This window comes from Sarcophilus harrisii, chromosome 3 (assembly GCF_902635505.1).
Source record: "Sarcophilus harrisii chromosome 3, mSarHar1.11, whole genome shotgun sequence".
In the NCBI taxonomy this organism is placed as follows: domain Eukaryota; kingdom Metazoa; phylum Chordata; class Mammalia; order Dasyuromorphia; family Dasyuridae; genus Sarcophilus; species Sarcophilus harrisii.
The window spans coordinates 242,615,739-242,631,486 of NC_045428.1; the positions used below are offsets into that span (position 1 = coordinate 242,615,739).

The 15,748-nt window shown below is 34.8% G+C and overlaps 1 protein-coding gene across 4 annotated transcripts in view; it reads right to left on the reverse strand.

Annotated features, from left to right (window-relative positions):
• Window positions 1-699: 699 nt before the first annotated feature.
• The window catches only part of CLIC6 (chloride intracellular channel 6), a 71,410-nt gene continuing 56,361 nt past the window's right edge, over window positions 700-15,748 (reverse strand). For all 4 annotated transcript variants that reach the window (XM_003763417.3, XM_031959307.1, XM_031959309.1 and 1 more), the window contains exons 2-6: window positions 6,735-6,844; window positions 6,173-6,298; window positions 5,354-5,460; window positions 3,449-3,630; window positions 700-1,020 (exon numbers count right to left, since the gene is read on the reverse strand). In XM_003763417.3, the coding sequence (XP_003763465.1) occupies window positions 859-1,020; window positions 3,449-3,630; window positions 5,354-5,460; window positions 6,173-6,298; window positions 6,735-6,844 (687 nt within the window). In that variant the 3' untranslated portion in view covers window positions 700-858. The remainder of the gene's footprint in view (window positions 1,021-3,448; window positions 3,631-5,353; window positions 5,461-6,172; window positions 6,299-6,734; window positions 6,845-15,748) is intronic.

A 15,748-nucleotide genomic window follows, 5' to 3' on the forward strand; every position in this document is an offset into this window, starting at 1 on the left:
TTCTCCCAAATTTAAGCCAAGATTGAGTCTTAATGCTTTTGTGGAAGGTGAAATGAGAGGGTTTAGGAAATAAATCCATTAAAATAAAGAGTGAGTTTGTATTTAGAAGATTTATTTTCACTTCTCGAACCATTCTTCAATCCTTTAACACCTTGAGTCGAAAGACAGTGTGATACAGTAGAGGAACATCCTAACATAGAGCTGGAAGCCCTGGCTTCTAATTCCTGATATGACATGAATGAGCTGTTTGGCCTTAAACAAATCATTTACACTCTGTGGGGTTTAGTTTTCCTCCTCTGTAAAATGATAGAGTCAGACTAAGAAATCTCTAAGGTCCCTTTGAACTCTCAAATTCCATGAATAATTTTTTTTAAGTTCTTCCATGGACAATTGTCAAGGGGTTTGGCAAATGTAACCTTCAGCTGTTCCTTTCACTTAAATTGACATTTCAGTTGTGAGAAATCAAGATATAAGATAATGACAGCTAAAAATGTCTGAGAGAAAAATGAAAAAGAAAAAAGAAAAAATCAAGTAACAATTTTAACCATAACATGTCTTGCTTTGAAAATGAAACCACTAAAATATGCAATCCTAAACCAAAGATTATAACAGCCCGTTATTAATATTGAGTTGGACAAGGGTGTATATTTCACATCAATGGATATTTGGTCTATAGGGACAAGTAGAATGCATGCATGCTATTTTACAATGAGCAGATCACACTACAAGTTTGGTTGTAGTTTTTTTTTTTAAAGGATTGGCCATTGGCAAAACCTAAAAACAAAACAGGAAAACGTTTTTTTGGTGCACCACTTGATCCATTTCCATTTTTAAAGAAAACCAGAAGAGATAATGGCGTTATTTCATCCTTTTCGCCACATCAGAATATGCATACTCAATCTCCTGGTCAGCAGGGCAGGTATTTGTGAACTCATCTCTAGTGTAAGCATTGTTCAAATATCTCCATAGGCCAGTCATTTCAGAGGGAAACTCAAAATTCCTGTATTTCTTGGCCACAATCTGAAACCAAAGAAAGAATAATCAGAAGAGGGAAAACCCCAGTAAGATAAGCAACCATATTAGGCAATTCTGAAAGAACTAGCTTTATCTTCTTTCCCAGTTCCTGAGTTTATCAAACTAGCCCAAAATATCCCCACAGAGCTGCATTTAGGAAATGGAAAAGGGCAGTTTGGGGATCAAAAAACAATGTTATTTTTTGTAGTCCTGCTGAAACTTATTATTGAGACCAACATGTTACATATCAATGTTAGTATGGCCTTCTTAATGATAATGATTCAAGAGAAATGCTAGCGTTAATAGGAGTCATTGAAGTCCAAGGGAAGTAGAAAGTTCCAGAGCAACAACTTGGAAAGTTTGGGTTTTGAAGAAAATTAATAACTTTATGACCTCATAGAACTGGTGTCAATTAAGGAATCAATGGGTAGGTATTTGTATAAAGTGGAAAATCATTTGTACCACCTTATTCTGTAATATTTTTTTAAAAAATAATCAATGATGGGAGGTAAAAATATTTTAAAAGTTATTCTATTGGAAGAGTCAGAGAACCTATACTTCACAGAAAGTTATTGTCCACATTATTTATACCTGTCAGGAAGGACTACCCTTTTTCCCATTTAATATTTCTAATCAGTTCCTGAGTTCTTTGAAATCATAATAAAAGTGTGTCCTTCAGAGTTGTGAGGATCAAATGACATAAAATATGAAAAGTACTTTGCAGACCTTAAAATTATTGTTGTTCTTGTTGTAGCTGGTGTTTAGATTTTCTTTTGGAAGAATTACAGGCAGGTGATTATTCTGTTTGAATTTTTGTGGACACATTGCTTTAACAATAAATTTGGTGGGATTTATAGCAATTGATTATTGGTAAATGTTAAGAACATCATCTTATGTGATTGTAATGTTCACCCCCCTTTTCCTTATCTATGCACCTCAATAACATTGGTCTGGCTTTTTATCAGCACTCAATAAACAGGTTTAACTTTAAATGATGAAAGATGAATGGTCTATGTGTGAACTATAGCATATTACCAATGACAGTTTGTGTGCCTAAAAGCAATCACAAAGGATATTTGTCATTGTAAACAAAGGAATCAGAGAAAGCAGAAAGAGGAGAGGAAAAGTTGCTAAACAAGGAATAGTTAAATCTTCTAATAACTGCTATTATTTATTTTTTATTATTATTATTATCTAATAACCCAATTTCATAAATGATCTTAATGTAATTTGGAGTTGTTACTTTTTTTCACTGAAATTTAAAAGGTTTTCATGATGAAGTTAAAATCAGTCCATACAGATGGTCAAAGTAGAAGTGGGATCAAAATTTCTACTGAACATAAGTGATTAGAAGACAAAAGTCTGAACTCATATTTTGCTCCTCTGCTACCCAAGGGTTCCTAAATTTGTATACCATAGGCACAAAGTAAGCATAAATAGAAATCAAAGCTATAGTTAGTTCTTTGAACAAAGTGTGAATGTATCTGAAAACAAAGATTGTAGGACTGAGAAATAACAACAGTTAAAGAGAATAAGGGGTCCTTTTTAAAAAGCTAACAGCAATATTAACTCCAGCTCTAACAATATGAAGTGCATTACTCCTATCTCTATAATTTTAGGAAGGCTGGGCCAAATCCTAAATGGGCCTAAATGGGCCTACATCACATAAGGAGGAAAATTGATGATACAAAATCATTGCCAAAATCACAAAAATATACACCACCATAATGAAAATATACAAAAAAGGAAGCTGACACTGAATAATTATAATAATCAATCTTGGTCCCAGGAACAGATAATGAAACATACCTCCCCACTTGGCAGAGAATAAACTACTGCTAGAGTGGAATGCTTATGTTGTGAGACAGTCACTGGGTTGATTGGTTTTGTTTTTTCTTTGTTATAAAGGAGAACTTAATCTGGGTATATATGGAAATGACTATGATATAAAAACAAAATAAATCAATAAAGCATTCCTCAAAGAAAGTCAACAATTTAGAAGTATGCTTCTCTAGAGCTAGAAGGGTATTTTTAAAAAAGACTTGCAAAGATTCTAAATTTTACAAGGATCCCTAGAAAAGATTGCTGCAGCACTCCCAAGAAGGGCAGTCCAAAGCCACCTTGTTATCTCTCCTAGCTGCTAGAACATTGCCTTTAGTTCTTAGGCCCCTGTCGAGAGAGTGTATCTGTGGACATACTGGAGCAAGTGTTGAGGGTAAAGTGAATGGGAGCAAACCCAGATACCCCATGAGACTATCTGCCATCTTGACTTCATGAATCTGAAAGGGAAGTACTTATTACTAGAAATAGTTACAAGTTGAACTGGTTTTGATTCAACTCATGATTCTAGGGTTGTTCTTGTTCTTGTTCTTATTTTTGTGATCGGCCAAAAATGGGTGATTTCTTCAACCTATGTGAGAAGAGAAATCCAAACCTTAATGATATGGAGTTTAGGTAGAAGATTACAATCTGCTAAACTGAGTTCATTCCCATCAAGGAACTTCCTGTTGGAAACAGTGATGTCTTCTGAATTATAGGCATCAATTTCATCAGGCAGAGGGGTATTTAAGTAATTATCTAGTTTCTTCAAAGCTTTTATCAGATTTTTTTCCAAATCTAGAATCAAAAAAGGAGAAAAATTACAAAGAAGCACAATTAGAGGTAATGTCTGGTTTGAGAGATAAGTTCTTTGGATTCAGGAAGTCAATTTAGTTCATTCCTTGTGTCAGACAAAGGCTACCATTTGAGAGATCGGAGAAGTAACTCATAAAATGATGAACCTTGCTGGAGGAAGTCTCACAACTGTGCTTACAGGATACATTACAAATTTTTGTTAGCCAGCTCTGCCTGGATCCTTACCACAGCAAGGAAATCCTTTTATATTTCCCAAATTAATTCTCTCTCCCACTTCCAATAAAAACTGTTCCACATTTTTTCTTCTTTTCTCAAGCCTCCCATACCTTTTCTTCCCTCTCCGCTTCACTGAGGACTTTGCTCAGAAAAATGAGGCCATTCAATCTAAGTCCCCTTGTTATCCATTCTCTTTATCTCACAACCTCTTGGTGTTATCTCCCATTCTCTTCTCCTTTCCACTAGCTTTTTACAAAAAGGAAGCCCTCCACCTTTCCAAGCCCAACCTATTTACATTTAGACCTCATCAAGTCTTATTTCTCCTAGGAGACTGTATTCTTCCTCTTCTAGAATCTTCAATCTATCTACCAGTTCCTTCAACATTCTCAGGGTGCCCCCATTCAAAAAAACAACCCAAAACAAAACAAAAAAAAAAAAAACCTCACTTTCACTAGTATCCACAATCCTGTCAAGCTATCATTCTTTATTACTATTCATTTTCTCAGATCTTTGTCCCTCCACTTCCTCACTGAGTAAGGAATACTCATTCCTTAATCTTTTGTAATCTGTCTTCCAATCTCATCACTCAACTGAAACTATTCTCTCCAAAATTACTGCTGATATATTAATTGTGAAATATGATGGTCACTATATCTCTACATATTTAGCACTGTTGACTATTCTTTCTACTTTCTGGGCCTTTATGACATTATTTTCTCCTGGTTCTTCTCTTCTAGATCTAATCCTACTTTCTCAATCTCCTTAAACATCTCATCATCCACGTAGTGCCTCCTAACTGTAGGCATTATTTCAAGTCTCCATCCTGGACCTCTTCTTTTCTATCTATATTATCTCACTTGGTAACCTTCTCTATTAGCTATTATTCTATTACCTCCAAATTAGAATGTAAACTTTTCTGTTTCATTTTTAAAGTCCTATATAATTAGATATCTTTCCAGTCTCATCTGGAATGATCTACACTAATGAAATCACATTTCTGGATTTTATTTATTTGTTTGTTTGTTTTTGCTGAGGCAATTGGGATTAAGTGACATGCCCAGAGTCACACAACTAGGTAGTATTAAGTGTCTGAAAGCAGATTTGAATTTAGGTCCTCCTGACTTCAGGGCTGGTGCTCTATTCATTGCACCACCTAGCTGCCCCACATTTCTGGATTTAAAAAAAAGTTATTGCATAGTTATTAGTCTGCATTTGTGGGTTCCATACAAAAAGTTGATGAAATCTCAGCCTGTTTGAGAACCAAGAAGAACCTTAAAAGTCATCTCATCCAACCTTCTTGATTTAGAGATGAAGAAATTAAATAATAGAATGATAAAGTTAATTGTCTAATCATACAGATAGTGGTCTGAATTTCTGGAGTTCTGGTTAATGTTTTCCTCAGAATTCTAAATTGTCTAGAAGATGCAAAAAGAAAGAGCATAAAGAGCAAAAAGCAGAGAAACAGAGAGAGAAATTGTAAGGAACTCACTCTCATTGGCATCCTTTTTGGTGTTTTTTATAAATGCTGAAAATTTTGCAAATACATCATTTCCTGCAGAGTTTGATTCCATGTGTTGGGTTCCAAGCTTAGGATACCTGTGGAGATCAAAATGAAAGATGTCACAGACATTTTTCCAGAGCTATTCTGAATTATTGCTTGTGAAGAAAGCAGAAATCTTTTCTAAGAGAAAAAAAGCAAATGAAGAACTTAAAGTATTTTCCTTTGAGGCCTGCCCCCCTGCCTTCCAAGGAGTCCTCCTAACAGTGTACTAGAAAGAGCTGCTCTAAGTAACAACAGCTCTGTAGTCAGCTGGCACTGAGAAGTGAAAGGATCTTGGTCCCAATTCTACCCAAATTTTTGAGTGGGATAGTGACATAAATATTACATCAAAAGTATTTACCTAACTGTACTATGGTGCTAAATGCCATACAGTGAGCAAATAGACATCAGTTTCACGATCTCCCTTTTCAACAAATGTTAAGTAGCAAGAACATCCCTATCAAAAGATAAATCAGCCAACTATTCAATTAGTGTTTTTTAAGTACCTACAATGTGCCATGCAGTATGTTAGCAATGGGGATAAAAAAGGCAATTCCTGCTCTTAAACAGCTCATCATTTAATGGAGGAAGACAATATGCAAACAATGATATCACAATCAATGTGTACAGGATAAATTAGAGAAAGTTTCAGGAGAATAGAATGTGAACTTAATTCCTTTCTCAGTGCTCCTTGCAAATTTTTACATTCGTTTTTTTTTTTTTTTAAATATCTTAACTAGACTAATTCATTAATTTCCCATGAAGTACCTTGGTGGGGCTAATTTTTCTTCTAAGAATTCCTCGATCTTATTCACATCTGTCTTTACTTCTCCGTCAAAAGTCATAAAAGGTGGGTTTGTTCCAGGAGCCAGATCCTGCAAGTCTGCCGGTTTTCTAAGAGGAGATGAACAATGGAGTTAGCAGGAAGCAGCTGCTTATTAATATTCATTTCCTTTACTTAGTGTATCAATCTGCTCCAATTTTGCCAGAATAATTCTTGTTATTTCAAAGCAAATTGTCATGTTTATGATCATTTTCAAAGGCAAGGAGAACAAAAGAATTCCTTTAAATGAAAGTTTTGATTCCCCAGGCACAGGCATTGGAGAACAGCTTGACCCATGGAGTTGAGCCGCTCTATAGTACACCCACCTCCATATTCTAAATGCATATATCTGATCCTCAGTTCAAAAAAAGATCCACATTAACTGGAGGATTTTGTGAAGAATAGGAATAGGAATTGGGAAATCAGGAGAGTATAGAAAAGGGGAATGGACAAAAGAAAGAGTGAAAGAGGAAAATTAGAAATTAAAATACTCTTATGATCTCTTACCTTTTCAAGTCCACTGTTGTAACATTAAATATAACACCTTTTAGCCAAAGTATCATAAAAAGTCGCTGAGAAAATGGGCAATTTCCAATGCTCTCACCATCATAACCAGCCTACAAATTTAAAACAGAATTTTTAAGGTCTTAAGCTAAAGTAATTTCATATAAGTAAGGTATAAATTCCACAATAGAAATGCAATGGCTGATAGTAAGCCATTGCTAAAGTTTCTTTCTAGGACATTTTACTCTGGTCCCATGTTTATCTAGGTAGAATCTGACATGATCAAATGGAGGCTAGAGGAGTAAAGAGAACACAGCAATAAATAATTCAGCCAACTCTACTTCCAATATTGACTCCTTTGATTTATTGAACATTTCTTCTGTCATTTATCAACTCACCACTTCCTAATAGGAGCTTTCAACTAAGATTTTGGGAAGAAAAAAATGGTGGAAAAGAATGAAGAATGAGCACTAAGAATTTCTCCAGTGCTCTCAAAGACAAATGGAATATTATTTTTCTCCTTGAAAGAGGAGAGGTATTTTTCCCCTTGAAAGAGGGTAATATCAATGATATTACCCACTACCGCAATACAATGTAAAACTCCTATTGCAAACTATAAGCAAGAGATGATTTTAAAAAGCAGAGATTTGGGTTTAAGTCACAGCTTAAACATCTTCTCTCATGTGATTTGGAAAAATTATGTCCATTCCAATTTCAGTTTTCTCTTTTACAAAGTGAAAAAGAGAAAAAATTCTATTAATATAAAATATTACATATATTTCCAGATTAAGTCAGTCTTATTAGTTTTGCTTACTAGTTAATACTTAAAACTTTTTTTACTGAGCCCTCTCAAGAAGTGGAATAATGTGCAAATGTACGTAATATAAATACAAAAAGTGAAAAAAAATGAGAGCTTCCCTCCCCTCCCTACTCAAAAGAATAAAGCAGAAGGATTTCACAAGAATGATGGTATAAAGCAATGAAAAATATTACCTGGGTGACCTTTGACAAGTTATTCAGTCTCTGTTATCCCAGTTCATTTAACTATAAAATGGGGAATTGGACTAAACTGCCTCTGAAATTGTATCCAGCTCTGAAGCTATGATCCTATGAACCCTAATGTCCTATCTATATCTAATATTCTACAAGGCTCTTTTCCACTCCTGTAGAATTATCTCCCATTGATTTTTTTCCTCAGAGACAGAACAAGAGACGTACATAAATGAGATAGAGAACAAAGAGATATTTACTTCTCAATTACATTAAATTAAAACTTAAACTTTTATTTTTAATTTTTTTCCTTTTTAAAATTTTTAATAATATTTTATTTTTCCAAATACATGTAAAGCTAGTTTTCAACATTCATTTTTGTAAAACTTTGTGTTCCAAATTTTTCTCTTCATTATTTTTCTTCTCCCTTCTTTATTGGTATCTTAGGGATTGGTATCCCTATTGATAAACCTATTGATATCCCTATGATAAACAATCTGATAAAAATTAAATTATGTGCAATTCTCTTCAACATATTTCCATATTTGACATGTTGTATAAGAAAAATGAGACCAAAAGGGGAAAAAATGAGAAAAAAAACAAACAAACTAAAAAAGGTGAAAATACTATCCTTTGATCCACATTCAATATCTATAGTTCTCTTTTTCTGGATGCAGATGATATTTCCATCCCAAATCTATTGCCTTGAATTACTGCATTGTTGAAAAGAGTCAAGTCCATCAGTTGATCATCATATAATCTTCTTATTGTGTACTATGTACAAAGTTCCTTGGCTCTGCTCATTTCACTCAGCATCAGTTCATATAAATCTTTCCAAGCTTTTCTGAAATCAGCCTACTCATCTTTTCTTATAGAACAATACTATTCCTTTACATTTATATACCATAATTTATTTAGCTTCCCCTACTCATGTGCATCAATTTCCAGATCCTTGCTATTACAAAGAAGACTACTACAAACATTTTTGCATGTGTGGGTCTTTTTTCCTCTTTTATGATCTGGGATACAGACATAGTAGGGACACTACTGGATCAAAGAGTATGCACAGTTTTATAGCCCTTTGGGTATAAGAACCTAACTTTTAACTCTGGAATTCTGAAGAGAAAGAGATAGGAAAAAATATAAGGATTGTCCAGTAGAAAATATGTTTTCTATAAAAGATGTGGGGGAAGTGAAATAATTCCCCCTACCTTCATTTTTCAAATATACTCATTCTCAGAGAAATGAACAAGCCTTTCACTATATCTGGACCTTCACAATAGCAAGGCAATCATGCTACTCATGTTGAATTGAATCCTTATCCTACTTCCCATAGTGACTCTCCCAAACCTCATCTCAGCTCTAGCTTCCTATAGCACCCAATCCTTTCAGCTGAGGAACTTACCTTATATTTCTAAAAAATTGATGCCATTGGCCAAAAGCTTCACTTTTTCCACTTCTCCTCATTTCATAGAATCCTCCACTATCTGTTCCTTCACTCCAGTATCAGATGACAGGTGTCCTCGTTACTAAAGCCAACTTCTCTACATTTCACTTTGATCACATTTCCTCTCATGGTCAATAGCACATTACCCCCACCTTCACTGACATTCTTTCTTTAATCTTCAATATCTCCTTATATATTGGATCCTACTCAGTTTTCTACACATGTGGTCATATTTTCCATCATATCATCCTTTATCTCTCTTTCCCTTCTCTGTTATATTATAAAAGTCTCAATAATGAATTTGTTTTTGTCTTGCCCCCTTCTAAACCCATTGCAGTCTAACTTCTGATATTGTTTTGACATGAAGCTGTTCTCTCAAATTATCAGTGATCTATTAACTATTAAATCAAGTGATATTTTCTCATTCTTCTGCTTGACTCTCTGCAGCTTTTCCCACTACTGATTTCCTCCTCCTAGATTTTCTCAAGTCTCTGTCAACTTTCATGACAATGTTCTTTCTCCATTTCCCTCCAATTTTTCTCTGTCTCCTTTGCTGGATTATCATTCTTGTTATTATCTCCTAGCCACAGTCATTCCCCAAGGCCCTATCTTGTGCCCATAGAGTGATAGATCTGGATTCAGAAAGAACTGAATTCAAATCTGGTTTCAGACAATTACTAGTTATATCATCTTTGCCTTAACCTCCACCTACCTCAGGATCTTCAACTGTAAATGGGGCTAATACTAGCCTCTATTTTCCAGGGTTGTTATGATAATAAAACAAGACTATACTTGTAAAGTTTAAAAAATATTTAAAGCATCATATAAATGCTATAAATATCCTTATCTCATAAGTTTTCAGACATTCAATTATCATCTCTAGGAAAATGATTTCCAGATCTGTATACCAATCTCTTATTTCTTTTCTGAGCTCCACTATTGTATCTACAATTGTCTAGTGGATATTTTGAAGGAGCTGATCCACAGGCATCACAAATTCAACATGTCCAAAGAAAAACTCATTATTTTCCCCCTAAAGTCTTCTCCTCTATTAAATATTCCTATTACAATTGAAAACAACATCATTATTTCAGGTTTGTTACTTCAAATTCCTACCTGACTTTTCACTCTCACTTTCTCCACATATCTAATAAATTGCCAAATCCTCTTACTTTTCTTCACAAATTCTCACTTATATGTCCTCTTCTCTCCAAACAACTTTCTGATTCAGATTCAGATTCTTGTTACCTCTCACTTGGACTATTGCAATGGTATTGGAATAGGTCTTTCTGCCTTCACTCTTTCCCAAGTCCAATTCATTCTCCACACAACTACCATCCTGACTGACAAAAGTATAAATCTGACCATGTAGAATCATATTTAAACTCCTCTAAGGCATTTAAGGCTCTTTACAATTTAATCTCTTCTGATTTTTCCATCTCAATTCATTTCCCTACATGAACTCTACAATTGAGCAACACCAGTTTTCCTCATGTTTTTTTAATGACTAATATCTTAATTTTTTGACAGTTAACAAGCAATTATTTTTCTCCCTCCCACTCTCCTCCAACTGAAAAAAAGCAACCCTTGTAGCAAATATGTATAGTAATATGTATAGTAAAGCAAAACAAATTATATCTCTTTCACCATTTCTCACAATGCAATTTATTATATTTATCAGTACGTTTGTATACCCTATTGCATTTTTATGCCATAATTTGTTTATTATTCCTTTGCTATTTTTACTCATGACACTCCATCTCTCAACTTTTCCTGCTTTTGCACAGGCTATTATTGCTTATGCCTATAATGGTCTCTAGCCTCAATTTGACTTCTTGGCATCCCTAGCTTTCTTTAATACTCAGCTCAATTACTACCTTCTGCAAAAGGCTTTCCCTATTTTCCTCTTGAATTTTCCCATTTAAAATTACTTTCTTTTTACTTGATATGTTTATTGATAAATATATAGAAATATTTATAGGAATATATTTATATTTATTTGTTTCCCTCATTCACATGTAAGCTTCTTGAGGAGACAGACAGGCTTCTTGAGGAGAGAGACAGTTTTCATGAGTTTTGTCTCTCTCTATATCCCAGGTACAGTGTTTGGCATATAGTAAATGCTTAATAAATTCTTATTGATATTGATTGATTTGTCCTTCTGGCAGTGGAGTATATAAGCAGTGAGGTAATAGAAAAAGAAGGAAGGTGTCAACTCTTATAATGGTAAACACCTCCTCTGAGATGGACATTTATTAGCAAAGTTGACAAAGCATGACCTGAAATTCTTCTTCCTCTGTCCCAAAGAACTACTAAATAAGTACATAATAATGAAGGATGCTTGGACATGTTCTTCAGTAAAGGACTCATGTGACTTCAAATGAAATCACAATGTATGGCAAGAAAAAATTACATTTAATAAATTAATTCTCTATACCAAAGTAATATAGGCATAACCTGAACAAAAAAGGTCAGCTTAGTGGCCTTTCCTTTGTATACTGAGGAAAAGAAAATTAAAATGTGGAACAGTAGGAAGAGAATTAGAGAAGTCAATTAACTTTGGTCAGCTGTTTTTTGCTGTGTGACAATAAGCAAACTGCTTATTTCATCTGGTCTCTTTATCTATAAAATCAGGTAGTTGGAATACATGGGGTCTCAGGTTCTTTTTAAGCTCTAATCTTCTCTGGTGCTATGATCATATGGCTCTAAGGGAGCACATTCCTCCATGAAGTTCAAATTACTTACAAGGAGATATAACAAGGACTACATCTGAGCACCAGAGAGCCTCAATTAAATAACCAAAGACAGAAATGTGACAACTGCTTTACTTAAATCTACTATTACAGTTCATAACAAGAGGATTTGAGGGGTTGTCTATATATTCATTTTTTGGAGAGGATTTGCTTGAGCTTAATCTTTAAAAATGGGAAAAGATATACAGATTGCATCCTAAATTTCATATGATTGAATTCAATTAGAAAAGAGAAGATAATGGTTAATTGTAAAACTAATTTTATTTTCCCTTGGGGCCTGATATTATTGTGCATCTTCCCTTCTTACCAATCACTGATATACTTCTTTGCATCAGTTTCCTGAACACTCAAAACAAATGAAATTTTTGAGATTAATAAGGAGTTAGTGAAAAGGGGAAGACAGCAACAATGAATACCATGTGTTTATATGCTCATCCTTATCATATGGACTATGAAAAGACCCTCCTTATTAATCTCTTTTCTTTTGGCTCTTCTTTCCTACATCTTCTACACAATGGCCAAAATGACTTTTTGACCATTTCATTGTTTTTTATTCAAAAACTTCAGTGGCTCTCTATTATCTCTAGGATAAAATATTCATTTAGTCTGACATTTAAGAGCTCCAGCAATGTGAATGTAAGCTAATTTTACAGTTGCATTTCACATTATCCTCTTTCATATATTCCTATATTCCAAAAATGCTGTTCCCAGAACTTGACATGCTATTCCTCACCTCCCTGGATTACAAAGATATAAAATATATCACCTTCTCATCTTTACCTTTTAGAATTTTTAATCTTCCTTCATAGCTCAACACATTTGCTTTTCCTGATTCTTACTAGTCAATAATATTCTTTCAATCAATCATCATCTACTAAATAGTTTCTTTGTACCAGGCACTCTGATAGGGGAAGGGGATACAAAAATGAAAGGAAGAGAGGGGGGTCAACAGTGTCAATAACTGAAGAAATCAAGGAGAATGGGGATTGAGAAAAGGTCAATGGATTTGACAATTTAGAGATCATTAGTAACTTTGGAGAGAACCATTTTTGTAGAATGATAAAATTAGAAGCACTGTTGTAGGGGGGTAAAAAGAAAGTGGCATTTGCAAGTAGTTAATGACACAAAGCAGAAGAAATATAAGAAAATAGTTAATTGGAATAGGAGGATAAACGGTTTGTTTTGTTTTTTGAAGATGGAGGAGATATGAGCATGTTCAGTAAGGAAAGAATCAGTAGATAAAGAGAGATTGAAAATACATGAGAGAGTGGTGATGACAAAGATTGCAATCTATTGAAGAAGATGAGAAGGAATAAGGTAAGATAAGAAGTAACGCCATCTCCTCAAGTGAGATAGGTGAAGGAGGAGATAGTGGCAGAGATAGTCTGCATCTCAGAGATACAAGATGAAAGAGAAGGGAAAAGAGGGAGTTTGTTGCCTCATTTTTTTCCTGTAAAATGTGAGACAAGTTTCTTGGCTGAGAAGGTGGGAAGATGAGGAGACATTGAAGATTTGAGGAAAGATGAAAAGGCTTAGAAAAGCCACTGTAGAGAATGGAATAATTTGTGACAAAACAGGTATAGAAGGATTTCCCAATAAGACTAAAAGCCCAGTTGAGGTTGTGTAACATCAATTTGTAGTGAACCTAAGTCAAATGGTTGCATAATTTTGTCCAGTAAGTTCAGAGGAATGTATGAAGGTGCAGCAGATATTTAAAAAAGTAACCAGGGAGGCTATATGATTGGGGTGGCAAGTAGGCTTCAGTAATTGCAAATAGATGGAAGAAAAAAAAGATTTTAGAATGAAAAGCTTTTGCCTTTGGAACAGATTTTTCTCAGAGTACAGTGGAAGATCTTGGTGGTATTTGGTTGAAATTTTGGGTGAGAAAGTTGAGGCAGTTTGGAATAAGTAGGCATGGAAAATGATGTTTGATTGCTAATCTATAGGAGCTTAGAATTACTGAAATGTGGAAGATATAACCAGGTATGAGAATATTCATAATGACATGGAGGTCACCACTCCACTTCTCAAAGGAGGCTAGAGATCAGGCTGGAGGCATGTACAGAAAGAAGTACAGGGTCAGCAGAAAAATAGGAGGACTTCTTGGAGAGAAGATTAAACCAGAAAGGGGCATCCAGGAGAAGGAAAACCTGGGGTTAAAGGCAAGGTTTATCCTCTTTGCACCAGAAGCTTTCCACACTTGATAGAGAGATTGGGCAGGTAGCAGAAGAAAGCTTTCTCGTACTGACAAGGATGAAAATCATTGCTTTAGAGAATATGGAAAATTTCTTCAGGCAATATACTCTCCCCCTTTCTAAAAATCCCTAAAGTTATTTTGTCTCGATCTCTCCTTTCCCCCTATCCTTTGCCATCATATATCACATTTTGTGTGTGTAAAGAAAACTAGATGGCACGGTGTTTAAAGTGCTGACCCAGGAATTAGAAAGACCTGAGTTCAAGTCTAATAACTAGTTATTAGCTTTATGACCATGGACAAATCACTTAATGGTTTTCTGCCCCAGTTTACTCATCTGTAAAATGGGGCTTATAATGGGGCCTATGTCACAAGGTTATTGTAAGGCTAAAATGAGACATTATTTATGAAGCACTATCCAAACTTTAAAGCAGAGAGGTAGATAGATAAATATGCATACACACATATGCAAGCTATTATAAATGCATGTCACATTAAATCCATTCCCTACTATCCAAAATCCCAGGTGTGGAAAATATCTGATGCAAAGAGGATCCACCTTGGCTTTGACCTCAGGTCTTGCATCTTCTGGGTACCCCTTTCTTATCTAATCTTCACTCTTTGGAGTATAGAGGAACAGCCCCTTATAGGAACATTGTATTTCTAGAAGTTAGAACAATGCTTTAAATAAATGTTTTAATAAATAATTGTTTTCACATTGGAGGCAGCAAAAGACACAAATACTGTGTCTGTTGGTAGGAATAACCCCAAATAATTCTCCTTTCTTCACCTTAGAACACAACAAAATGTATTCTCACCACTGCTACCTCATCTCTTCCCCAATCTTTACTAAGGGAAAAGAAACCTGAATTCTATTTTTTTTTCCATTTCCATGGCTTACTGTTTTGTTATTCTTTAAAACTGTGTCACATCCTCAGTAACTGCAGGTTTTAACATACTCAAGGCAAGAAAAGGGGAAAGGGTACAAAAGAATAGGACATTCAATCACATAGTTTGGCTAGTCTGGACTTGCAGTCTTTTACAGCTCTATTTTATAGTAGTCATATTAAGTACAGTAAAGTCCAAAGTAAGTCTGCAGAGTGGTGCAATCATTTATTTTTCTGACTTGTCTCTTTAACCTTTGGAATCTTAGTCTAACTCATTTTGAATGCAATGAAATCTCTGTTTAACTGTGTATTTTTTATTGTTGGATTTCTTGATAAAGCTCACCTTCACAAAGAGCTCTGTGTCTGGAAATGGACATCTTTAATGCAGAAAGTAGTTTTCAACCCTGAACTCCAAAGAATAATTATATTGTGTGAGCCTCTTAATTTGTTCCATCTCTTTAATGATCTCAACCTCTGTATCAAGTCAATGTTTTTCCTGGTAATTGTCCTACTCCTCTCTATTTCCTGTATCCTAGCAGTTACTGCTCCCATTTTATGGAAGCAGGGTTAAATGAATGGGGGACAGGGATATGTCCTTGTTAGCAGATTCTGTTAAGGTCTCAGGCTTCTAGAGACTCAGTAGCAGAATTACAGATGAGATCTGATATCTGGCTTGTTGGTGGCAGGAGCGTCTGTGTGGCCAGAATATTGGTGATTTATATAATAGTCATGAAAGCTGCCTTTGC